Source organism: Salmo salar, chromosome ssa11 (genome assembly GCF_905237065.1).
Source record: "Salmo salar chromosome ssa11, Ssal_v3.1, whole genome shotgun sequence".
Classification (NCBI taxonomy): Eukaryota; Metazoa; Chordata; class Actinopteri; order Salmoniformes; family Salmonidae; genus Salmo; species Salmo salar.
Window position 1 is genome coordinate 10,560,715 of NC_059452.1, and position 26,616 is coordinate 10,587,330.

The 26,616-nt window shown below is 41.8% G+C and overlaps 1 protein-coding gene across 1 annotated transcript; it reads right to left on the reverse strand.

The window, feature by feature from the left end:
• Positions 1-8,000: 8,000 nt before the first annotated feature.
• Positions 8,001-20,821, reverse strand: LOC106561987 (cadherin-5). Its single transcript, XM_014126496.2, has 12 exons — positions 20,181-20,821; positions 17,148-17,369; positions 16,720-16,999; positions 16,508-16,624; positions 16,181-16,348; positions 15,820-15,998; positions 15,152-15,402; positions 14,912-15,045; positions 14,655-14,764; positions 14,451-14,553; positions 13,052-13,294; positions 8,001-10,879 (listed from the first exon to the last, which is right to left on the reverse strand). The coding sequence occupies exons 2-12, from the start codon at positions 17,367-17,369 to the stop codon at positions 10,389-10,391; spliced, it is 2,298 nt and encodes a 765-aa protein (XP_013981971.1). The 5' UTR covers positions 20,181-20,821; the 3' UTR covers positions 8,001-10,388.
• Between the last annotated feature and the right edge of the window lie 5,795 nt (positions 20,822-26,616).

Sequence of the window (26,616 nt, forward strand, 5' to 3'; positions counted from 1 at the left end):
CAAAATAACGTTTTTGGGTGGAGTTTTCCTTTAAAGTGATAGATATCCTATGCCTCTTTCCATCTTTTCCTGAGCAGTGGAGGCTGGTGAGGGGAGGACAGCTCATAGTAATGTCTGGAACAGAGTTAATGGAATGGCATCAAACAAATAGAAACCATGTGTTTAATGTATTTGATACCATTCCACTGATTCCGCTCCAGCCATTGCCACGAGCCCGTCCTCCCCAATTAAGGTGTCACCAACCTCCTGTGGTGTTCAGGTAACGGTCCGGCGTCTTTGTGTTGGATGCCACAGTGTCACAGCCTGCACTAGCTTTAATTAACGCTGACACATTCTGAGCAGGGAGATAGGATCAATGGCGGAGGTCAAGGTAATGATCTCGCATTTAGCTGGGGACTACTGTCACCTTGTTCAAAGTTTTGGCTGCGACAGACAGGCAGTAGCCTAAACAGCGGGCTGTGATAAGGGAATTGTAAGGTGGTGACTGGGGGCTTGATGGCCATGCCGGTCAGTCATTGCCAGTCCTTTTTCATCTGCACTGCAGCATCAGCAAGCACACACAGCTATAAATATTTCAGCCTGTAAAACTACTGCTAGAGGCCGGCAAAGTCTCCCTACTTAGTACTGAAAGGATACTTTCACCAAAGCATGCCAATGTAAAGGCAAAAAAGGTGCGCTATGTGCACTTGGCATTGAATATGTCATCAGAGATTATGCCATGTCGTTGTAGATTTGAAAAGTAAGGAGAACGGAGGTATACTGAAGTGAAAGAAGGAGTGAGGGTACTTTAAGAAAGGAATGGGACTACTATATTGACATAGAAATGTGCTATTGTGTAGTTAGTTGTTGACGTCAACTGGTCATAGTCATCATCAACCCATCTGTGTTTTTAAAGTGTATTTTCTCTCCTTTGTTCTTCGTCAGCAGAAAAAGAGGAGCGTGTGAATCTTTGCTTCACGTCAACAATGAACGTTCACACCGATGGGGATATAGAACAAAGCAGATACCCAGATGGTGTGTTGCTGTACACTGTAGATGTGTGCAGGCAGAATTTATTCACTGAGGTGTCAGGCAGGGATATATACGTAAACAAAAGCTATTGCTTTAACAAGAATTCACCAGGTCCCTTTAAATCAGACAAAGTGGAGGATTAGTCAGATTTCAGCACAATAAACTCAGCTGCCTGTGCTCATATCAGGACATTGTTATTCCCTAAACCAGGACAGCGAATAACCTATAACATACAGTCTTCATATTTATTAATCCCACTATGAAGACTGTGTTCTACAGGGGTCCGTACCATGGGACCTTTCCACAACTACAGTTGACATAATACCGAAAAATGCGAATTTAGCTTTAGGACTTAGACACACTCTCTCTTTCCTCCCCAGAGACTCAGAGCTGGCGCCATATGTTCGGAGGAGTACAGCCATCGATGACATGCCCTGCCCTCCCTGGAGCTGGACTGCTGCTGCTGCTGTGGACAGACGCCTTGTGGAGTGACACGTGAGAGAGACAGGTAGGTCACAGACCGCTCAGGGCACACACAGGCCATCTGATCTGTAATCTATGTTTAGTCATAACATCACATTGTTGACTTTGTATGGATTAAGAATGTTTGGAAAATGACACAAAGTACAGGAGGGCTTTTACTGTGTGTGTGAGAGAGATAAAAAATACGATTTTTGAGGCAGAGGATTTATTTCTTAGTTGTAACATGGGAGATTTGGTACATTTGGATGAGTTAGTGACTGAGTGTGTGTGTCTTAGCACTGTGCGTGTACACTATATGAGAGTCTCTGTGAGTAAGGAGAAGGTGAAAGACTAGAAAACAGGAGTCTATCTGATTGCACTCTGGGAAGGCATTGAGGTGGAAGACACATTCCGGTTGGCGAGAGGGGGGAAGGTTTATGTTACACTCCTTCCCATGTAGGACTGCCATCCACTATGGAAAAGCTCTATCATCATTTGAAAGATAAATAGCATCTTCCAAGTAATACCGTTGTGTTGTGGATTAAAGGTGAGCATGACATGTTTCGAGTGAGAGGATGTGTGATAAGGAGGTAGATGTACTGAGGAGATCAAATCTGAAACAAAGAGAGGATGTAACAAGGGGACAAAATTCCTTGGCTTGCATGACCTTCACTTTTCATTTTGCTTCAGTCCTCCTCCTTGGAGAGATGAAATCAAATCAATTCTCATCAGGAGCCATTTGCAAGCATGTCATATTCTGTAAGGAAGCGCTAGCCCTTAAATAAATCGAGACAGATGACACATGCATGCACATGGGATGGCTTCAGCATGTACAGTGCATTCGGAAAGTATTCAGACCCCTTGACCTTTTCCACATTTTGTTGTGTTTACAACCTTATTCTAAAATTGATTAAATACAGTCTTTTCCTCATCAGTCTACACACAATACCCCATAATGACAAAGAGAAAACAGTATTTTTTTTTTTTTACATTTTTGCAAAAATCTGAAATAGCTTATTTACACAAGTATTCAGACCCTTTGCTATGTGACTCGAAATTGAGCTCAGGTGCATCCTGTTTCCATTGATCATCCTTAAGATGTTTCTACAACTTGATTGGAGTCAGCCTGTGGTACATTCAATTGATTGGACATGATTTACAAAGGCATACATCTGTCTATTTAAAGTTCCACAGTTGACAGTGCATGTCAGAGAAGAAACCAAGCCATGAGGTTGTAGGAATTGTCCGTAGAGCTCTGAGACAGGATTGTGTAGAAACACAGATCAGGGTAACGGTACCCAAAAAATTCTGCTGCATTGAAGGTCCACAAGAACACAGTGGCCTCCATCATTCTTAAATGGGAGAAGTTTGGAACCACCAAGACTCTTCCTAGAGCTGGCCGCCCGGCCAAACTGAGAAATTGGGGGAGAAGGGCCTTGGTCATTGATGGTCACTCTGACAGAGCTCCAGAGTTCCTCTGTGGATACGGGAGAACCTTCCAGAAGGAAAACCATCTCTGCAGCACTCCACCAATCAGGCCTTTATGGTAGAGTGACCAGACGGAAGCCACTCCTCAGTAAAAGCCACATGACAGCCCGCTTGAAGTTTGCCAAAAGTCACCTAAAGGACTCTTAGACCATGAGAAACAAGATTCTCTGGTCTGATGTAACCAAGATTGAACTCTTTGGCCTGAATCCCAAGTGTCACGTCTCGAATAAACCTGGCACCATCCCTATGGTGAAGCATGGTGGTGGCAGCATCATGCTGTGGGGATGTTTTTCAGCAGCAGGGACTGGGAGACTAGTCAGGGTTGAGGGAAAGAGGAACAGAGCAAAGTACAGAGATATCCTTGATGAAAAGCTGCTCCAGAGCACTCAGGACCTCAGACTGGGGCATAGGTTCACCTTCCAACAGGACAACGACCCTAAGTACACAGCCAAGACAACGCAGGAGTGGCTTCAGGACAAGTCTCTGAATGTCCTTGAGTGGCCCAGCTAGAGCCCAAACTTGAACACGATCAAACATCTATGGAGAGACCTGAAAATAGCTGTGCAGTGATGCTCCCCATCCAACCTGACAGCTTGAGAGGATCTGGAGAGAAGAACAGAAGAAACTCCCCAAATACAGGTGTGCCGAGCTTGTAGCGTCATACCCAAGAAGACTCGAGGCTGTAATTGCTGCCAAAGGTGCTTCAACAAAGTACTGAGTAAAGGGTCTGAATACTTAGGTAAATGTGATATTTTTATACATTTGCAAAAATGTTGCTTTGTCATTATGGGGCATTGTACGTAGATTGATGAGGGAATAAAAAAAAAACATTTTAGAATAAGGCTGTAATGTAACAAAATGTGGAAAAAGCCAAGGGAACCCTTAATACTTTCCAAATGCACTGTGTGTATGCACAGTCATTTCAGATCCCATTCAGTCCAGCTTCATTATGTTACACCCAGCAGGAAATGTAACATGCTGCACATGGACTGGAGATCTGCATTGATTATCTATCTTATTGAGCTAATTTGTTCAGCAATCATGGTGCATGGTATTAATATTTGATCTCATGACATGTATATGTTAATGATGCATTTATGCTCACATTTGAATGAACCCACAGATTCTAGTTGTCTAAAAACAGAGGGAGAACAATTGTAACTTTGTCAAGGTATCTCCACCAACCTCAATCCCAATAGGTGATGAAATTTGCACATTGACCGTGGGTCAATGCACTCTACAAATTAATTATTATTATTACATTGGGGCACCATTGGAGCACATTAGTATTGTGGAACTAGTTGCAACTAGACAATGCCTTCATCAAACAACACTGTTTCACAACGCATCAGTGACATGGCAGGAGATGTTTTGAAACAATTACTGCTTCGCATACAAGCCAGTGAATTCTCTGCATTACAGTTGGATGAGTCAACAGACGTGGCGGGCCTGGCACAGCTCCTGGTATATGTCCATTACATTCATGGGGGGGTCAACATCCTCTTCTGCAAACCACTGGAAACCAGGACAACAGGTGAGGGTATTTTTAAACACTGGACAGCTTTGTGACATCAAATGGACTTTGGTGGTCAAGATGTGTTGGTATCTGTACTGATGGCGCAAAAGCCATGACAGGGAGACGTAGTGGAGTGATAACGCGCATGCAAGCAGTTGCTCCCGACGCCACTTGGGTACACTGCAGTATCCATCGAGAGGCTCTTGCTGCCAAGGGAATGCCTGACAGCTTGCAAGACGTTTTGGACACTATAGTGAAAATGGTTAACTTTGCTAAAGCAAGGCCCCTGAACTCTTGTACATGTTCTTCATTATGCAATGATATGGGCAGCGACCATGTAACGCTTTTACAACATACAGAAGTGCGCTGGTTATCAAGGGGCAAAGTATTGACACGTTTTTTTTTTAATTGAGAGACGGACTTAAAGTTTTCTTTACTGACCATCATTTTCACTTGTCTGACTGCATGTATGAGGATGAGTTTCTCACAAGACTGGCCTATCTGGGTGATGTTTTTTCTCGCCTGAATGATCTAAATCTAGGATTACAGGGACTTTCCGCAACTATATTCAATGTGCGGGACAAAATTGAGGCTATGATTAAGAAGTTGGAGCTCTTCTCTGTCTGCATTAACAAGGACAACACAGGTCTTTCCATCATTGTATGATTTTTTGTATGCAAATGAACTCAAGCTTATGGACAATGTCAAATGTGATAAAACGAAGCACCTGAGTGAGCTGGGTGCGCAATTACGCAGGTACTTTCCCGAAACGGACGACACAAACAACTGGATTTGGTTATCCCTTTCATGCCCTGCCTCTATTCCACTTACCAGTATCTGAACACGTGAGCCTCACCGAAATTGCAACAAGCAGTTCTGTGAAAATGGAATTTAATCAGAAGCCACTTCCAGATTTCTGGATAGGGCTGCGCTCAGAGTATCCTGCCTTGGCAAATTGCGCTGTTAAGACACTGATGCCCTTTGCGACCACGTACCTATGTGAGAGTGGATTCTCGGCCCTCACTAGCATGAAAACTAAATACAGGCACAGACTGTGTGTGGAAAGTGATTTAAGACTGAGATTCTCCAATAACACCTAACATTGCAGAGTTATATGCATCCTTTCAAGCACACCCTTCTCATTTACCTGTGGTGAGTTATTCACAATTTTTGATGAACAAATAAGGTTTTATATGTAAGATGGCTAAATAAAGAGCAAAATGATTGATTATTATTATTATGTTATTATTTGTGCCCTGGTCCTATGAGAGCTCTTTGTCACTTCCCACGAGCCAGGTTGTGACACAAACTCACACTCATTCTTATGTTTAATAAATGTATCGTATAGTGTGTGTGGCTGGCTTACAATGATGGCAAAAAATGACATTTGAGAGTGCGCTGACCCTGGTGCTAGAGGGGGTACTCAGCTGGAGGTTGAATGTTTTAAGGGGTACGGGACTATAAAAAGTATGGGAACCACTGGTCTAGACAGTACAATATGAGGGAATGGGTTATGGTCGCGTGGTCTAGCTAGTCCATTGCCCCCTGCTGGTGTTTAATGGGTGATGGGACTTCTCCAAGACTCCTAGTTCCTCATCTCAGACATTAGAACTCCTTTAGTCCACTGAGGCTGAAACAACCAAGTATGGCAGCACTAGGGCTTCTTCCCTCAGGTATTTGTCTCCACATCTTCAGATCAGATGCTGGTGTCATCTGAGTTCACACTGCGTCTGTTTGATCTGTCAATCCAAAGGGCTGGGGTGCAGGTCGGGCGTATGGGCATTGCCCCCGGGGTGTTGCTGACATGACAACAAATTTAGAGGCGCTGATGTTGTCAGGGCCTGATATTTAATAATTGATACCCCTGTCTCGTTAATCTGACGGGAACCACAGCAGTGTCACTGTGTTTATGTTGCACGCGCTTCTAAGTGAGGAATTTAACTTGCAGGGGTAATTAGAAGAAGGATAATTTAAGCAACCCAGCTGTCTCTTTAAAACAATGCAGACATGTACAAATGGGACTGCCATATTGGATATATCTTCAACCATGTTTATCTATGTAGTTGTAGTGACAACGAGAAGAGGACCTGGGTTCCTTTATCCTCATTCCTCCGTTGCACAAAAAAATACAAATAAACACATTCTAACTATTAAAACCATGAATATAGGGATAGACAATGTTTTTATCTCAGCGTCACTGTGTGTGTGTGCGCGCTTGCGTGTGTGTGTGTATATCGGTGCCCTGGCTGCTTCCCGCAGTAACAGGCTATTTCTTCACAGCTGTTGTATTTATCTTTGTGTCTGCCAGGCAGCGACCACAGAAAGGTTGTCTGAGACGTAGGAAACAGGTGGAGCGGTCAGATAGTCCGTGGGTATGAATGGGCAGGGTGGCCAGGAATAGGAGATGTACCCTAACTAACTCTGTATTGTTGCATTCCGTAGCAGTATGGACTGGACAGGAAAAAGGCATATCCCCTGAGATTGTTTATCACATTCTCCTGGCTTTTGTTATTATTGACTGTTTGAAGGCAGTTGGCTCATCATTGTTCTATGATTTAGCCATGACATCGTCGCAGTATGTCTCGGGAATTTGTTTGTTTGAATTTGAGTTGTGTATGTTTTGATGCGGGATGACAAACACTGACATGATGGCAAACCAACAAGTGGTCAGGCTAAAAAAGCCACATTGTTTCTCCACTGACAATAGAGAGAGTGAATCTATTCTCGGTGAAAGCATTGGCGTTGATCTAAAATGTTACCTCTTGCATTCATAACGTTTTACTGTCCCCTAGTGTTCACTTGCGCAAACTACACCTGTCTGACAGTTATTAGATCAGCACTCTGTTGAAACATATCACAGAGTGTAACTGACCCATAGCTGAGTTATAACTGAATTGTAATAGTTTTTTGTTCCAAATTGTGGCCACTTAAAACATTCAAAATGACACACTTTCCTGTGCTGTGATGAAGAGATTTTTAGTCAAGGTTCACAGTCCTCAGGCCTCAGTTCACAGTGCAAATGAGGATAGTAAAGGGACACTTGGCTGCTGAACATTGGAAAATGTGATGCAATATTTCTTCCGGTCCATGATACAAATCCCAACTGTTCTTCTATACCCTAACGAATCAAAGTATTTTCAGCACATAGCTTTCTCAGTATTAAAACAATGACTCATAAGGCCCAAATTCACAGTGGCACTCACCATATATCAGAGGTCCTGAGAGGCCCCAAAATTTCCTGGTCATTTAAAAAAAATGTGAGGACATATGAAGCTTCAGGAAGTTCCCTACTGGCTGTTTGCTTTTAGTCCCGGGAGTTTGAGGCGTGACATCACTGAGGCATTTCCCCTAGTCTCTGTGTTATCTTTGCAATCTCACACACACACCCAGTCCTCCCATATACTTTCTAGACCTCAGGGACTGTAGCTGCTGTTGGATCTGAAGACTGAGCCTCACCTGAAGATGACCCTCTCATACAATAATGACTTTACAATTACAAGAGGCCAATTTCGATGGCTATAAAGGCATTACGATACTGTTCTTTATTTTACAGCAAAACACAGAAACCAAAACTTAGAACGGACCATGGCTTAAAGCAAGTATCAAAGCTATATTATCCTAATGAAGTTAGTTCAATTCAATTCAGCATAATATTACTCTGTTCCTTCTTGCATTTTTTTGAAACAATAAAGCTCACTTTTTGTACTTCTCATTTGAGTGCTACGTTTATTTTACACATACAAAATTGGTACTTAATAAAAATGTTGTTGTTTTACACGATACAAACCATAGAAAATATTGTGTTCACCATCGAGAGAATGATCATAAACCAAGGCACATAGTGCTCCCCTACAGAATGATCTAGCTGCATACGAAAGGAATGCATTTGAATGTTTTCTCTTCTCATTTTGGTGCCCAATACTGACAACCAATGGAGTGAATTTACACAGGTAGACTCACACATACATACAGTATCAATCAATGCACAATTACACATCAATTACACTACAAGTCTAAAAAAAACTACATATTTTACACTTTCAGCAGACAAAGACCAGTGTCAAGTAAAATCATTTTGAAATAACGCAAAAGGAAGTGAGGCCAATGTCCATATTCAGGCACATTTTCTATATACAGTGTAGACAACTATATTTCCAGTACTCACAATCTCGATAACATGAATACCGTATTGCCAAGTTACTTATTGCCATTGAAAAATAGTTCATAAGGTTTACAGATAATTATACAGAGCACCACTAACAGTAAGAGCTTGTGAAATAGAATAGATCATTAATAGCATGGAACGAAGTAGATCAGGTATGTTATATAGAAAGACCTGGAGACATAACATTACAGCACAGTTTACCAGTGGCAACTATTGTAAACCGAGGTTTCACCATACTGATCTTTGGTAGATGGTCGACACAGAAATGAAATGTTGCCTGTTGTTAAAGTCATCATAGCTCTTACATTGTTCTCCATCTATTTGTCCCTTTCCAAAGGTTTTTCCCAGGCAGGAAAACAGGAAGCGAGCCACAATGTGTTGTTTTACTTTAAAAGATAACAGGACAGGAAGAGGGCTTCCTCACACACATATGTGCAGGAAGCTGATTCCAGTGTTTTGTTTGGGCAATGTGTAGGGGCGGACTATGGTGTTTGAAAAAGGATGGGGGTCCAGCTCTCCATGTATATGATCCAGACAAGGAAGTGGTAAGATGGCTTCCACACATTGTATCCATGGTTTATGAGAAGTGGTCCCAAGTAGGCAAAGCTTGCTGTGCCTCTGTTGGTAGAGCATGGTGTGTGCAACGCCAGGGTTGTGGGTTCAATTCCCACAGGGGGCCAGTACAAAAAAAAAATGAAATCTATGTATTCACTACTGTAAGTCGCTCTGGATAAGAGCGTCTGCTAAATGACAAAAATGTAAATGTATACAACAAACAGTCCACATTCTAAATATAATTCAAACAGAAGAAAACCTTTGCTCTCTTTTTGCTATGTCTTCAGTCAAGAAGGACAATAGCGATAATGATAAACTTGAACTTGTGTAGATTGCCCTCATTATATTAAGCTGTTTCAGTAAATGGAGCAGAAGCACATGCTGTATGTTGAAGAAGAATATTGAAGCAGTATGTTGAAGCACTATGTTGAAGGAGTATGTTGAAGCAGTATGTTGAAGCAGTAGCTCTAGGATAAAAGGTTAAAGTAATTCAGATAACTTTGTTGTCATCCAAAGGACTATTGAGCTACTTCACATTTCCTGAGTTGGTTGTATTACTTTTGTTACAGAGGACCTCAGAGACTTGGGCTTTATCCACAACAATTGATGTGTTGATGAGTCCTGTCAAATAAACTGGGAATAGACTTTAATTCTTTCAGAGCTTCTGTTATCATTGCTTCCTGCCGGGCTCCCTGGGCAATAGTAGCTGCTGATGAGAAGGGTCATTCTGTCTGAAAGACAACTCAGTATGCCACTATGACTCACTGAAGGACCCACCTCTCACTACATAGCTACAGTTGGTTTAGTCAACCATAAAAAAAACCCACAATCAATCAAAATGAAGGTATACAGATTTCTGTGTGTGTAATCTGATAAAAACGAATAACTAATCAAATGAAAGAAAAGGAAATAAAAATACAGTTTCTTAAAAATAATAATATAATAATAAGAAGAAGAAAAGAAAAGAGAGGTAAAAGGCTAAGAGGAGGCGGAACAGGGGGTAGAAGAAGAGGAAAAAGAACGAGAAGAAGAGAGAATTATTGAGGGTCCACACGCTTGAGTGGACCCTATCATAGTGTGCTGTGATTGGACGGATTAGTGGAAGAAGTTAATCCTGATGTGCTTTTAGTCAAAGGAAGAGTTGAGAGAGCTGAGAGACGTCCTGCCTGCTGGTCTTTAGGCTCAGTGTGCTCAATATAGGGAGTCACTTCCCTCAGACCCATCTACCCCGTAGAGCTCAGCCAGGGTTCTGAAGCGAGGGCCCCAGTCGTTTAAGAAGTCATAGTCAAGGCTAGAGCCAGTGGATGAACTATCCAGGGAACTGAGGCTACCAGCCAGGGACTCTGGCCCCTCGTAGCCGTAGATGTGCAGGGTATCGTAGGGAATCCCGTCCCTGTCATGGTCAGCTTCATCTTTCTTCACCTCGATCATCACAGCCATGTCTCCCTTGCACGCAGTTGGTGGTTTCTTCACCATGGCGTAAAGGCTGGGGCCCTGCCTCACGCTCATGCTGCCGTCATTCCGAGCTGAGGTCAGGATGGACACGTCGTAGCCGTTGGTGTCCATCTCCCCACCACCCTCCTCGTCGTACGTCACTAGCTGCTCGTGGATCTCACTCTTACCCAGAGTGACCAGGGCGTCCTTTTGGTGACGCTTTCTCATAGCGATCAGGATCACTATGACTGGAACGAGGAAGAAAACATGTTTAATATCCATGTCACACAGTTTGGGGTTTTAATAAGGACTGAAGAAGAGAGAAGCGGGAAAATATAAATATATTTCATGAGGCAAATGAAATCGGCTGTGAGAAAATACTTTGTCGAATGGGTCTCCAGTATATTTTTGGGGGATTCATACGATAATGACTTCAATGTTTAATAGTTAATCACCACTTCATTCTGTGTCTTAATAAGACAGCTGAATAACTGATCATCTTCTCATTAGCCTTCCCATTCTTCTCATGTTTTTCCCACATATCTGCTTTTGTAGAAGCCTACTGCAGCAGTGCAATTGCTCTCTGCTTCAGATATGAGCTTTTGACAAAACATCTCTGGCACATGGCTCTTCTAATATGACAAATGGTTTTCTCCCAAGACAGCAGAGCAGAGAAAGTATCAAAGAGAATATTCAGCTCAATGCTTCCCGTTCCTTCCACTATTTACTTTGCTTGTCCTGCAATCTTGAGTGTTATTTATCCAATCAGATACTGAGGTAAAACTCTTCAACTATGTCCCAAAAAAATAAACAAACAAAAGATTGAAATTAGTTGCCCATCCCCCATCATCGGAATTATTCACATTTATCGTTAATAAAAACCTATCCTTCTACTTGTGTCGTAAATACTTCATGATCTTACCCAAGAACACCTTGAGCTGAAGTACCTTGTTTAATGATCTCTGTTGTTTATTTCTTAGATGATTGCTCTATTTTATAATATGTCTTAATAAGGGACAGTGGTGTGGTAGAATGCCAGTTAAGATAGGCGTCCCGTTAACGGGACAGTTGTAAATCATGCAGCGCCTTATGTCAATATCGCAGATTTTAGAAAAACAACAAATGTCGGTACATATAAGTGTCTTATATCGGCTGAAAGCTTAAATTCTTGTTAATATAACTGCACTGTCCATTTTACAGTAGCTATTACTGTGAAAAAGTGCCATGCTATTGTTTGAGGAGAGCTCCTAACAACAAAATACTTTTTTCACCCGTGATAGGTTTGATAAATTCACCTCTGAAGATGAAATGTGTACTTACATTCTAAAATCCTGCTCTGATTTATCATCCAAAGGGTCCCAGAGATAACATGAAGTGTTGTTTTGTTAGATAAAATCATTTTTCATATCCTAAAAATGTCCATATAGCATGCACGATCGATTTTGTATTTCCACTTGTTCAATTTGCAAAGAAAGCAATCTGTAAAAATCTAACCCTAAACGTTGTTTCCACCAGTCAAATCACATTTGTATTTATTCCTCAGAGATCCTAGAACGTAACCAGACTCCACTATATCATTAGGGGTGTAATATATCCTATAGGACACCATATTTGGTCAGAGAACGCCTTCATGGCACGCCGATGACGCAGGCGGGTTTTCACTTATTTGACTGTAACTTTGTCAACTAAGCACCAATCGGGGTCAAACCAAGCTAGCTAGATAGCCAATGAGCTGGGCTTTACGGCAGTGTCGGGAAACCCGTATCTGTCGCAAAATGTAGCTGCTATCCTTGTGCGACAGCAAGCCTTTTCCTTTGGGACAAAAATTATAAGAATATGGAAGGTTATGAAAACTGGGTGTTTTGCAAATGTTGAACTTATAATATGGCTACTAATACCGGAAAAGCTAAATCAAAGTCCAAGTATACAGATTTGACAATATTCTTGCAGAAAAATGTAATGTGAATGTGAATGTCTCCTTCACGATTTGCCCAAATGTACCTGGGTGACTTCACACTAAATATCATGTAGTGTGCTCATACTTCAAGTTATCCGTCTGAAACTTTGCACATATACTGCTGCCATCTTATGGACACCATCGGAATTACAACCAAAGTGATGGCTAGTTTCTGTTGCATTTCAAAGATGGTGGGGGAAAAAAACGTTGTTTTTTTCTTAGTATTTTCTTCTACCAGATTTATTGTGTTATATTCTCCTACATTCAATTCACATTTCCACAAACTTCAAAGTGTTTCCTTTCAAATTGTACTAAGAATATGCATATCCTTGCTACAGGGCCTGAGCTACAGGCAATTAGATTAGGGTATGTCATTTTAGACGGAAATTGAAATAAAGGGGGAAATCCCTAAGAAGTTTTAAAATGGAGAGGACTGGCTACAGTAGAGGAGAGATTGACTCACCCAGAATAGTCAGGATGCACAGTATAGGAATCAGGGTGTAGACACCCACACCCATTTTGAGTTGGGCTGCTTTGCACTGGGTGTGGATCCTCTTGTTGTCACACCTGCACACTTTGATAGGCAGAGAGGTGATACTGCTCATGGGAGGCCTGCCTCCATCGCTGATCCCAATCTCTATTACATAATCCCTGGAGTCCTCCAGGCTGAAGCCTCCATGTTTCAGGACTATGTTAGATGTGTTGTCTAGGAGAGGGGGACATAAAACAATGTTAGTTATCAGAGGTTTGCCATGGTTAGATTTGGAGGACATGTTTATACATTAAATGGGTCTTCATAGATAGTGCATTGGTTCCAATGGTGGAATGCTCTTAGCTACAATTTACTTAGGTGTAGACTTTTGCATCTACATAATACGCCGACTGTTGAATCTGTTTATGTGTAAGGGACACTTTTCCGCACTAACAAAATCCCTAAAATCTCAGTAGGTGTGAATCCTTAAAGCAGGATAATTGAATGTGCTCTGAAACTAGATCTAGGAATTAGGTTTTTCCACATGGTTAGTCCCATGTGGATTGGATATGATTATCTCCATGAGCTTTCGGTGCCAGTACATGTGGCTAGAAACGTGGCATACTCATTTTATATGTTCAATTTGGTTGGCCTAATTTAAGTAGAATTACAGTATACAAACATTCAGAAATAGAAGCTATGAAGGACGTACTGCAGTGCGTACAGTACATCAAAGCTAGAGATATGGCCTTAACATGCACGTCATCACTAAAGTAAGAACAACTTCTCACTGTTCTTCTGGTCTTCCGGCGCTATAACCTTCTCTCTAGTTGCACTGGGCTAATGTGCAGCCTACTCCCAGTGTTCCGTGTTCCTGGCTGATCATTACATGGTGAAATGTCACATCAGTTCATTATGCAGTGCAGCCAACGAGGCAGCACAGACTGGACCAGGCCACCCCAGTGCTACGCTGAAAATGTTCCCCAGCCAGAGTGCCTCTGAGGTCGTCACTGTTGCTCTCCAAATATGTAATGAAGGGCTGCTGGTTTTAAAGAGCTTGTACGTCATGAATATTTCAGGGGCTCTCGGCGGTTTGTTGCTGTTCTCGTTTCCGCCCGACTAGATGGAGAACGTTCAGACGTCAGATTGCTTTAGAACGGAGCATTGTCCAGGCTGATTCCTCTGCCACTGGGGAGCACGGTGCTGTCCTGAGCCAATATGTGAACCAGCCATTCACCCCCACATTGTCTCTGTTATACCCACCTCACCGCCCCTCACACCAACCAACAGCTTAGCATTAGTAGAATGTGTCTGCCTGCACAGCTCAAGCTGACATAATAAAGGTGGCACTTGTCACATGTTCATGCATAGAAATGATCAGCTCTCTCACCGTTGTTATCGATGACTGAAAAGTTGCCGTTCGGCTTCACCAATGTGAAGCTGAATGCGGGCAAATTATCATCTTTGTCTGTCGCACTTATGGTCCCAATCACCTGTGTGAGGGGAACACATTTTAAGAAAGACTTAATGCAATTTTCAGAAAAGTTTACGGATTGATGGCTTAGATGACATCGAACTCTGGAAAAAATCCTACCATGCCAGCCATATCATTTTCACAAACGAATATCTCTTCAATGGACAGCTCTGGTTTGTTGTCATTGATATCAATGACCAGTATGTTGACATTCACAAAAGATTCCAGTCCTGAAGAGGAGATGGGAAACATGATTTTATTATTGGGAAACACCTAAACCCTACTAGTTATTAAGATAAGAAATGTTTTGGACATGAATTACATTTCACGCAATAAACGTGTATTAATAAGATTAAAGATGATGGCTAATGTCGTACCGTTTGGTTCCTCCTTAGCTTTAACCTGGAACATGTGATTGGCTACAAGCTCCCGATCCAGCTTCCTCACTGTGAAAAGTTGTCCAGTTACAGGGTTGATACCAATGGGACTGTTCTTGTCCTCAATGGAATACCTGTAGAGGGGGGCATTGAAACATTGTGGAAATCACCTCTCAGAAAATAGTTTTACGTTCATTCTAGCTTCAGTAGCATGTGTCAATTAGTGAACGTGTTGAATACCTTATGGCCTTGTTGGCTTTATCAGGATCTCTGGCTGAAACGACTCCAATATTATTGACCATCATTTCCTCTATCACATTAAAGTTGTAGATGCTCTTGCTGAATTCTGGCTGCTCATCAACGTCTATCACCTGGATGGTCACCTGGGCCTTGATCACTGGATTGTCCTTATTATCCGCAGGGGACTGCAAGTGGTTCTCCTTCACATGCACAAAGAACGTGTAGCTGCTCTTGGTTTCATAATCCAGTCCCTGAAAATAAGTTAAGGAATGTTAAGGAAAAAACTCAGTACATGGACTATACGTATAATCTTCAGCAAATGTGTCCCTCTCATATATGTTCCCTACATCGTTATCTATAATATACAGACTGTACTGATCTTTTCTTTCCCCAGAATACTTTAGGTAGTTTAATTTTCAGAACTTAATATAATGCCCTTCAAGGAGTCTTTCAAGGACATTCATTTTCATATGTGCTTCAAAGAATGCATGGTCTTATTTCTTTAGTCTCTGCTACTGTATAGTTTAGTGTTATGCATCACTCTGTGATGCTCATATCTACGGTAGAGGACACATTAGGAAAGCATTACACCTGGTTGCACTATAGAGACAAATGTGGATCATTTTTTTGTGATAAACAAAAGTAACAGTTTAGGATGAGTGAAATACCTTTTTCAGCATGAGGTTGCCATCTTTGATCTGACTGCGCTCCATTTCAAAGATGTCAGATGGAGGTTCTATGGTGACGATTGGGTCTTTATTCTGGATCTCATCTCTGTCCTCCAGGACTATGGTGTCTATTCTCTGTCCCCGCTTCATGTCCTCTTTTACACTAAATACATAGGAACCTAGGGAAAAAGACACTCTGCAAGTTAGTAAGAGAAACACTTTGAGGGACAACATGGAAAAATCCCTCATTTGCTGCTAGAAATTCCATAACAATCATTCATATTTAGGTTTAGCTCCTGTAAGACCAATAATTGTCAATGTGCTCTATATAGCTGTCAGGGATGTTCTATTTTGCCCTTACTTTTGGTAAACGTGGCTATGTTATCATTGATGTCGCTGACTGCGATGGTGACAGAGGTGGTGGCAGTGCCCCCTTGTTTAAGTCCTCTCAGATCCTGGGCTTGAACCACAACCACATAGCTACTCTGGGTCTCACGGTCCAGGTTCTCATACTTGGTGGTGATAATCCCTGAAATGAAGAACATTCATTTAGTCTTTGATTCATGACTTTGATTCAACACAACAATAAATGAATATTGGGTTATTAGGAAAGAATATTGAAAAGAGATGTAGATACTGTACAATGGACTTTATGCCGTGTGAGTTCAAATGAATGAACATCTCCTACCTGTTGTGCTGTCTATATTGAAGAAATCTCCCCCCTCTAATAATGTGTAAGCAAGTTCTCCATTTGCAGTCGTTGGATCATCTGCATCAGTGGCAGTGACTTCTATCACTTTAGTTCCTACACAGGGAAGAAATAAAGAGATGTGATTTAGCAAAAGCACTTTTTAATATCCAGCATAATCATCCTTGTGTCTAGGATTTGACCTCCTGTACCTCTTTTGGATCTCTCTTTGATAGAAGCGTTGAACGATTTAGTAAACACTGGGTCGTTGTCATTGATGTCAGTAACCAGGATCACAAACTCTTCCACTTTCTCCACCAGGTTGTTGCTGGTATCAAACAACTTGGCCCTTAGATGGTATTTGCTTTTCACCTCTCGATCCAATCGTTCAGCGACATAGATGTGTCCTTTTTCATCCACTTTGAAGATTGTGTTGGCACCATCTCCTTCAATGACATAGTGTGTCCTGTCACCAGATTTAGTTGACTTTAACTACAAATAGAAAAACAGAAGACAATGTTAAGATAAGACATCCTATCTATCAGATACATTGTTACTGTATATTCTCATTCAACTCTCTGGCATTCTACCAGAGCCTCCAAGGTACCGTATTCCGCTACATGGTAAAACAACGACATACCTTTCCAAGATAGTATTGTTTGTCAGTTGGCCTTTCCTCCTCTACGTAAAGGTTGTTCCACAACCACTCTCTCTTGTGCCTGTGGAGAACTGGGCTGGTTTGGAGTGCTGGCCTCTGGTCCATATGTTCAGCCATGGTTAGACTGAGGGTCAGGGCCAAGGCAAAGAGACCCATCCACATCTCTGGCCCAGTCATCTGCCTCCATGCAGACTGTCTCATCATCTGAAGGAAGGAAGGAAGGGAGAAGCAGAGGAATAGCAGAGAATTAAATTTGGGCCATTGAGACCACTCACCCCTCAGGCAACACATCTGGCTCAAAAATTATTTGTCTTCTTTCAATTGCTTAGCTATTATTTTAGGTACGTTTAATTAAGCTTGGCTGTCATGCCCAGTGGGTAGGTTTGGCACTTTTGGGAGTTTTCCACTAGAAAAGTTGAATGGACACTTTCTTTAAATGGACGCTTTCTTTGTGGCCTAGAGGATAGCTAAGCATTAAAGCAGTCCACCCCAGATAATATACTTTGTCTGGATTATTCCACTCTTATTGTTGCCAGCCCTTAGCATTGGATATTAAGATGAAGTGGATTATGGTTCGTAAATGTTCCCAAATAGCTTAATATCATATTCTAAAGTCCAAGAACGACTATAATCGAATGACTTTTGTTACAATCCCATACAGCACAGATAAGAACGTCTCTTATCTTCTCCACACTGACAATAGGCTTATCTGGGCCTATGAGGTAATGCACTTGGCACCAGGTAAATATCTCATCACGTTTTGATGTTCCATATCTTATTGAATCGTGTGTTCAGCTATTTATCGGAACAGTTAAATATTGTTTGTTGGAAAACATTTACTCTGTGCTATAACGTAAAGAGTCGAACAAACTTTCCAATGTATGGTTGTCTTGTTACTCCTAATCGTATGTGTTAACTATGCGTCATTTGATGTCCTTCCTGCCACGCCCTGAAGTTTGTCCCGTAAAGGAGAGAGACCTTTTTAAAAACTCCAGGTACTTTAGAGATAGACATCCTCAATCGTCACTGTTGGTAGCCGTCTCCGTAATCATGGATGTCCCACTCCGTCAAAAATACATGTTTTTAGATGTCTCCTTGTTCTGTTACATGAGGTCATGATGTGAAGTCTGGCCTTTTATCAAGGAGAGGAAGCGTAAACACAATGCCCTTGGGAAAATAGCATTCCCCTTTCTAATAAAGGGTCATCATTACGCTAATGCTACTGTGGCCTCACACCCTTCCTGCAATTCAATTTCTGCCCCCCCCCCAGTCTTCTCCCCCTCACTCTTTCTCTCCCTCTCTCTCAGTCTCTCTGGCACTCTCTTTCTCTGACAATTTTCTTGAGCAGTAGCGAGAGTTAAGGAGACAACAATGGGATTTTTAAACAATGTGTTAAATGAGTTGGTTTGGGAAGGATGCTATCGGACAATGGTAAAGTATTTCGTTCAGGGCCTCAGCTATACCTAGTTCAGATGGAGCAAACCCATTTAAAGTTTCAAATGATGGGCCAACTTCTATCCAGAATGTCAGCTTCTTGTTCTCCTCAAAGCGAGTCCATTGACCTTTCATTTGAATGCCATTGAATGATAACTGAAAGTCCATTTCTCTGTCTGTGTCATTTTAAATGCTGTCTATGCAAATGTCAGATTTGATGACCATATAGACATTTTTCAGAAGTTCTCAATAAGGCAGCTTATCTTGTAGAAAAAAAAAGAGGAATACGGTACTGTATTTTGAAATATGCTGTACATTATTCCCGCTTGAATTCATCTTAGTAGGCTATGACTCACGCAGTTCACAGGCTGGTTGGTATGCCTGAGACAATTGGTGCTGTGTTCCAATCCCAAGTAGCACACAAGTTATATGGAATATCCAAATCAATTAATCAGTTTATGAATATATTCCTACAACCTGACCTGATGCACCTGCAATCTCTAATCATATACTGTACTGTAACATAAGTGGAAAAATAAGCAATATTTGGTACTATCAAGGCAAGCACTCATTATGTTGAATTCTGACTATTCAAGATCAACGAACAAGCAAGCCTCAATACTGTGATGACACTGTAGAATTAAGCGACGTACAATATGTGTGTGTGGGTGTGTGTGTTTGCCCACTGTAGATTAAAACAGCTTTAATCACAGAGCAGCTTTCAACAATCTGTCTGCCTACTCACTCTTCTATGAAACTGTCACGGCTGAGCCGTCTCCTCAGCCCTGCTTCACCCGCACACCATCACACTGGACTCACTTGCTCTCTCTCTGGCGCCACTTGTTCTCTGAGTCTGACAGACAGTGTCTATCTATCACACCTCTTCCCTGAGCTCTTTTACCATCGTTCTTTTACATGAGATTCTCCAAACGGATTAGTTCAGTGGCATTAGATGTTATTTGACTAGTTGAACTGCTATCCTAGTGTTTGGCTGTATGTTCGGCTTCATTGTCATCATTTCAAGCGTCAACAATTAGTCCTAGAGCAGCTGCGTGTCTCTATCTGTGTACAGTATCGAAACAATTCAACGTTGTCACAAATCCGGTATAGGTAAACGAATACGATGCTATTTTCTTGTCTACTTTTGAAAGGAAAAGGATATCTGAGGATGAGTTTCCTTAAACTTACATCACAGAGTACAAGACTCAATATGTTGTACAGTATTGTGTAACTCGAGACGCACAGATGGTTTCAGGCTTTCTTCAGATGCATTTCTCCCTCGTGGCTACAGAGTATAAGCGTAGCGCACATCAACATAATCAATCTGGTATCAAATTGTCTCGAGGGTTCAGCCTGGCGCTCAGGGCTAATGTTATCAAATCAGTCGCTGTTGTCCATTGTGGTAAGAGGTTATATCAGTTTGAGACGCAACGAGATACACCATATTGTATCGATGTGCTATTTAAATCATACATTTTGTACGGAGCCACACACATGATAAAATGTAATGAGTTATTCATAACCAAACTTACAAATAGAAACAAACCTATTCATACAGTATAAATGACTGGAATGACTTACCAGAGATGAATTATTTTCAGATCTCTTCCTTTTTAGCTCGTCCAATGCGTATAAGTCACAAGTAGATCCTAGGTGTAAGAGCAGTAGTATTGTTAGCTGTTGGCTGTGGACCTGTCTGATTCTCTTCTCAAAGGGGAGCACTCAGGACTTCCAGGCCAGCCCAGTGGCCACAGAGATCAGCCCAGTTCCCCTGGTCACGTTTCCTGTTATAGTCCCTTTCCTCTCCTGTTGTTGGAGTCTGCTCTGTGGCCCCTGATGTGGAGAGTGACACAGAGAATCAGATAGAACAAACAGCAGCTCCTAATTGCAGCCTGAACAGCAGAGCCTGGGCTGAGGGGGGAGAGGGAGGCATGCGATGCGCGTATCACAGCGCCTCACGTCGCTGCTGAAGTGACTGGAGGCGGCGGTGAGAGCACCAGCCACATGTTAAGAGGCAGGCAGACTGTGGCGCGTGGAGGGGCAGAGCGGCGTGAGAAGCATTACATTTCTGCTCTCGCCTCCATGATAAAAACACAAAAAGAAGGAGAGAAAGCAACGAGATTCATTATTCGTACCTATGGGACAAAGATTATGATAAACGCGTTATAGACGTTAATCCCATGAGATTTCCCACATGGTGGTATTACATTTTTGCAGGGCTACGGCGGCGTATCTGCCTCTGAGATCTTGTCTAAGCTGGTAAGTGAGATGAGTGGGCTTTCTCCAGTACTCTCTCGCTTGTCCCTTGAGCATCATTAGTAATTTGGGGAATTGGACTGGAGCTGTATGGCTATTTTTTTTTAAATCAAAGCCCCTCAGCAACACACCCTGTAGATCTGAAGGGAGGCAGTCAGTTTAGTGAGATTAGTCTTAAAGAGAGGGCAAGCCTATTTGACAGAAGAACTAAGATAATACCTTAGGGCAGAGAGAGAGAGAGAGAGAGAGAGAGAGAGAGAGAGAGAGAGAGAGAGAGAGAGAGAGAGAGAGAGAGAGAGAGAGAGAGAGAGAGAGAGATTTGTCACCATCCTTTGTCACAGCAGGGGTCATGGTTCTAGCTGTAATTGGTGCGAGGGAGGGGATCTGCTTCTTCTGTAGATATGTACTATATAGAGCTGTGCACTTAAAGAGAGAGATATGATATTATGCACATAGCTATTTAGCTGTTTAGATATTAGCTATAGTCATGGGAGTCTACAGGGTTCCCTTGAGAGGAACTGTGCTTAAGAATTCAAAATGAATAAATGAAATCCCCCTAAATGCCATGCAGACCGTAGACATAATTACAGATATTCATACTTCTCAGAGCAGTAGATATTTAATCATGCATATTATAACTATGTTACACTATGTGTTACTTTACATCGATCTGAACTGGCCTTGCATGTGACAGAGTGAGAGGTGTGCTGTGTGACTGAGACGCTTCATTTTGCAGACCAGGGGTGGTTCTTGGAAAGGAAGCTTGATTTTCCATGTAGCCTATGCAGAGACTCAGATACTCTTCATAACTGTCCTTAAAAGGGGTGTCTGGGAAATGTACTAAAAGTCACTCTGTAGGACTCAGAGGACACTCAGTGGAATGTAGCGGTGCCTTGACCTAATGATATTACTGGATGCTCTTCTCATTTTCCATTTTGGCAGTCATTTTTGTTTCAAGCGGTCAGCTATTGCTTGTGTCGCACTGACTGTCTTGACCGTTGAGGCAGTGTTTAACCCTGTCCAGTACTTGGTATGTGATCCTTGATGTTCATCACAGCTAGTGAAGGAGAGTCAATGCCTTGTGAAGTGTGCTCTTTAAAAATAGCAGGGTTCTTGTCATGGTTCATTTGCTTTGGGCCAGCAGTACGCTGTATAGCCCCTTAGAGAGTGGAGACGTCGAGTTTACAAGAACTCATCTGACTGATCTCAATGTGAATGTGCCTGGGGCTAGGATTGGGAGGGAACCGACTTTATAACCCCCCTCCCATCCCAAATCAAAACATCTCCCCCTCCCATCTCTAACACTTTTCACACTTCAACATTTTAAGCAATGAACCGACATCCCTCTGAATTATTTTTTGCGCTGATATTTGTAGAGGGTGATTTCTTTTCTCTCCCCCTGATTTTACCTTGACTCTGTGATTGCCCCCGGCTTTCATCACTATTCAAGCTTCTCGGTCAATTCAGCCAGCGAGAGGTTATTTAAATGACACCAACCTGGTGCAGAGGGTTGTGCCCCTCTCACTTTCCAGTGCTTACAGATGGCGTCTACAATGCACTCTAGATCTGGTGTTTGGGGGGGGGGGATCATGGTAAATTATGCAACATGGTGGAAGCGTACCCCTTCACTGCATTATGGTTAAGTATTCAAGTTGGAAAATGTTAATGCTTCTAACACAGTCAGTGTTAATTCAGCTCAGCTAGACTGTGGTGGCTGGATGCTCACTCTAAATAAAGCGAAGTACAAGATACAGTCAAGTGGAAATAGGGAATTGGATATATTCAGTAAGGAATACAATGTACAGTGCCATGTTTTTAAACACTGAAATTGATTACATCAAATGTCTAATTGTGTAAAATAAAAAGGGCATCTAGGTCATGTTACCTTGACAGTTCAACTTTAACGATCTAGTACTATAATAAAACATTTTATTTCAGTGTTTTGACCAGGATATAATTCACAAATTCACTATATTTTGGTACAATTTCTCTAACACGAAGAACAAGCTGGCGCTCCACTGTTAACACCAACAGCAATCCAAACGAATAAGACACTGGCTTGTTTTTTTATGATAGCGAGATGTGTGGAGTTGAAGAAACCTGAAGTGATGCTCGGGAAAAATGAAAGAGAAAGCCACTTAGTTGTTTGAGAAAATAGACTTAGGCAACGCTTTCATGTTGCTTTCCTTAGACTCACATGTGGAAACCATTAATTCCCAGAATATATTCCCTTCAGGTTTTTAGACTTGAGAGAGTTAAAATTGCCATAGGATTTCATCATGGTGTTGCACTTTGCCCTTCATACCTTCTCTCAAAAACAAACTGCACAGGCACTGCATTATGGGTAACTACAAGAGAAAGCTCTTCATTTGTAAAACAAATGCTGTAATTTTTAATTTACAGGACCAATAAAACCAACAGATATTATAATTGTCATATTTCAATTGATATGTTACTCCCAACATAGCTCATTTAAATCAGAAATCAGATGCAGAAATCATACATTATACGGAGTGTGCCTTTAGGACTTTGTATCTACCGTAGATGAAGACTTTGTAAAGAAGGGAATTGTCAGTATAGAGTAGTTAGTCACACATCTGCCTTTAACTCATAATGTCCAAACTTTCATGATGTGAAGGGCCGTACTGTTAAAATGTATGCCCTGACTCACTTCCTGTCCTTACATCAGAGGTTTTCGCTAGCTTTACTACAAAGGCCTCTCGTTGTCTTATTACACATTTTGAAAATCAGTAGTTCTGGTAATCTCATCTGCTCAGTCCTAATCAAGGAGCTCCAGTCCTGACAGTCATTTCCGTAGTGTCAAGCCTCGGCTTCCTCCCAAACCCAAACTAATCGGGAGCTCATGTCCTGTGTTTCAACCTTCTGGAAGCGGCCACAACGGGGAACGGTTTATCTGCTCTCTATGTTTAATCACGGAGCAGATTTGCGCTCTAGCAGTTGATTACTACAACATAACCTCTATGGCCAATGGGCTGGGAAGCCCACAAAGCCGGCCTTTTCTTTCTGATTGGGAAAAGAAACAAAGATGCAACTCTTTGCTTATCAGCGTAGGCTATGTTTGTCTGTTGTGGGAAGTGGTTTGCTTTAAAGAATATGCATTTAGCTCGTTTGCTGTCTAACTGCACACTGATGCGTACACTCAGGCACGCACACACGTGCACCCTCACACAGACTCGGTCACAGACAAATGCAGACAAAAACACGTAAGCCGAAATGTATCCATCACGGACAAACACAGACTGACACATACTGTGTCACACTCTCTCTGTCACTGGAATAATCAGCTCTGTATCTGAGGGAACAAAAGTTCTCAGCTGGACAGCTGTGCGCCATCCAAGGGATTTCCATTTTCTCAACAGGAAGATCAAGGTTTTTTTAAGGGGGGGGGTGTAGCTACTGTTTCAATAGGAGGAAGTGGGATTGACCTAGCACAGCAACAACATTCCTCCACTGCTGGTCAAAAGTTACCTCTACATTACAATCTGTTTGAATCCCTTTGTCCAATGCCAAAGTCTCCCACAAGTACGTGTCTTATTATTACCTGGCAAAATGAAGTGGCTTGGCAGTTAATCAATCAGACATTTCAAAATCAGATCATCACCTCTCCAATCTCGTTCATATTCAATGTAAATATTCAATAGTGCAAATTATTTACATAGAGTTCCTTAACATTTTATTGACAAAGTTATTTTGTTTGATTCCATCTGCTTTGAAATGGCTTGTAAAATTGAAATGATGGCCACTCATGCAAGGATGATATAACAAGCAATGGGATTATCAGACTATTAAAGACGAGTGAATCAATATTGAAAGGGTCGCTACAGTTTGTTTTCTTCAGCTTTAAAACCCAATTTAGTGGCCTAGTCATCCAAAACACAGAGTAAAGAGGACTCCATCTGGAAGGGAAGAGTGAGAGGGGGGTTACCCTCAATCTCCCTCCTCCCTCCCCCTCTCACATACTTACGCACAAATCCCTGGCCCCCGCTCACAGCAGTGATGAACATCCATTTACGTCACCTCATCTCAATATCTACAAGCTTCATTGCACTGCTCTTCTACCTCTACATATTATTATCCTGTACCCTACTGTAGCCCACACAGGGCAGCCTCTGAACCTCGACAATATATAGGCTAAACTGAGGCTGAAAATGGCAGTATTTCAAAGTACAAAGTATTTTCTTTGATTTCAAATGAAACACTTCAGTCAAGTCCTGATTCACTTTGCTATACGCTTTTTTATAAACTAGATGGAAAAGTTAGGTTTGGAGAGCTCTTTGATCCTATAGCGACACAACAGCAGCTGGCATATCTGGCGTGTTCGGGGGAGTAATTTGACCAGGATGGATTCCCTTGTTGTTTATAGAAGGTTGGGATCATCCACGGTGTCCGTAGAAAATACTTTTAAGCCTGTTATTAGAGGGGACATCCAAAGACTGATAACGGGGAAATGATTTGTGTCGGATTTTGATCCAATTTAGCATTGTAGCCTACATTGTCTAAACAATATTTCCCGGAAAAATTAACTTTTTTGGACCCTGGTAATTGAAGAGGAAATGTGTGCCTCTTAAGTGGATTTTTGGATGTATGGATTTATAAGCTGTAATGCTTTGCCTAGCCCTAAGCCGATGACACACTTTAACCCTTTCTACATTTGACTCAAGGCAAAGGGCTAATGTTTTTGTTTATTATATGCCACATGAGACACCACAATAGAGAAAAAACACAAACAGAAACATCAAGAGAGCTGATATTTCTGTGAATGTCCCCAAAAGCTTGGGGAAAAAAAGGTTGAGCTGGCTGTTAGTGACTTATCAGACACAGTCATGCACAGAGGCAGGAACCCCAAGCCCTTTGTCAGTTGCCGCAGGCCGCGATCTTAATTAAATCACTATGAATAAATAAACCAAACTCCTACTGATTGTGGATTATCTCTATAAATATAGCTAATTAATCCTGCATATAAATGTCACTATTTTCCTATTTCTAGACATTGAAAGCTCTTGCCTCCTATTGGTTTCTGCCTGAGAGAGGGAGTTGTTTTAAGTTAAGTGATTGCTTTCCAACACAGTGGATTTTTAATGGCACAATAAGACTTCTTTTGCATCCACAAAGATGCCGTGCCGATAGCAAAGCTCATTGATAGAAAATAATCAAATGGTTCTGCCTGGGAGATAAAAGCGATTTGAGAGGATAATGAATCATTTTTGTTTGTCCCTCTCAGGTTTGCTAACAGATTACCCTCCAAGAGAGAGACAGAGGGGGAGGGGAGTGAGATAAATACAGAGCGAGAGAAAGAAAGAAAGAGCGAGTGGCACTCCATTCCAATTTACCCACTCACCATGAAGTTACAGCCATGCAAAACACAAATTCATGCATAATGAATGCCATACATGAGAATAAAATTAAACCCGCTCGCTCTGCCTCATTGTGTCCCTGATTTCAAGGCATGAAACTGAGCTCGAGGAAGAGCGTCGGAAGCACATCAATAACTTAACACACTTGTCAATTAAAATATGGAACACAAACACCATGGAAGTCAGTAAAATATTATTAGGAATTACCTGGTATATATCAATGTGACTGTGGTAGAAATTACCTCCTTCTCCTCCTGTGGACTGGAGTCGTGTGGCTTGGTTAAAGAAAGTGCTGTTATTTTTAGGGGCTAGAATTAATAGTCTTATTAATGACCGCTAATCAGTAAAAATAGCAATGGGGGAACTGTTTAGTCTGCCACACATAG

Coding starts and splice junctions, on each gene's coding strand:
- LOC106561987 (XM_014126496.2), bottom strand. CDS start 17,369: ATGATGAGACAGTCTGCATGGAGGCAGATGACTGGGCCAGAGATGTGG. Junction 15,046..15,151: donor AAAGCCAACAAGGCCATAAG/GTATTCAACACG, acceptor CCCCCTCTACAG/GTATTCCATTGAGGACAAGA. Junction 14,554..14,654: donor AAAATGATATGGCTGGCATG/GTAGGATTTTTT, acceptor CCCCTCACACAG/GTGATTGGGACCATAAGTGC.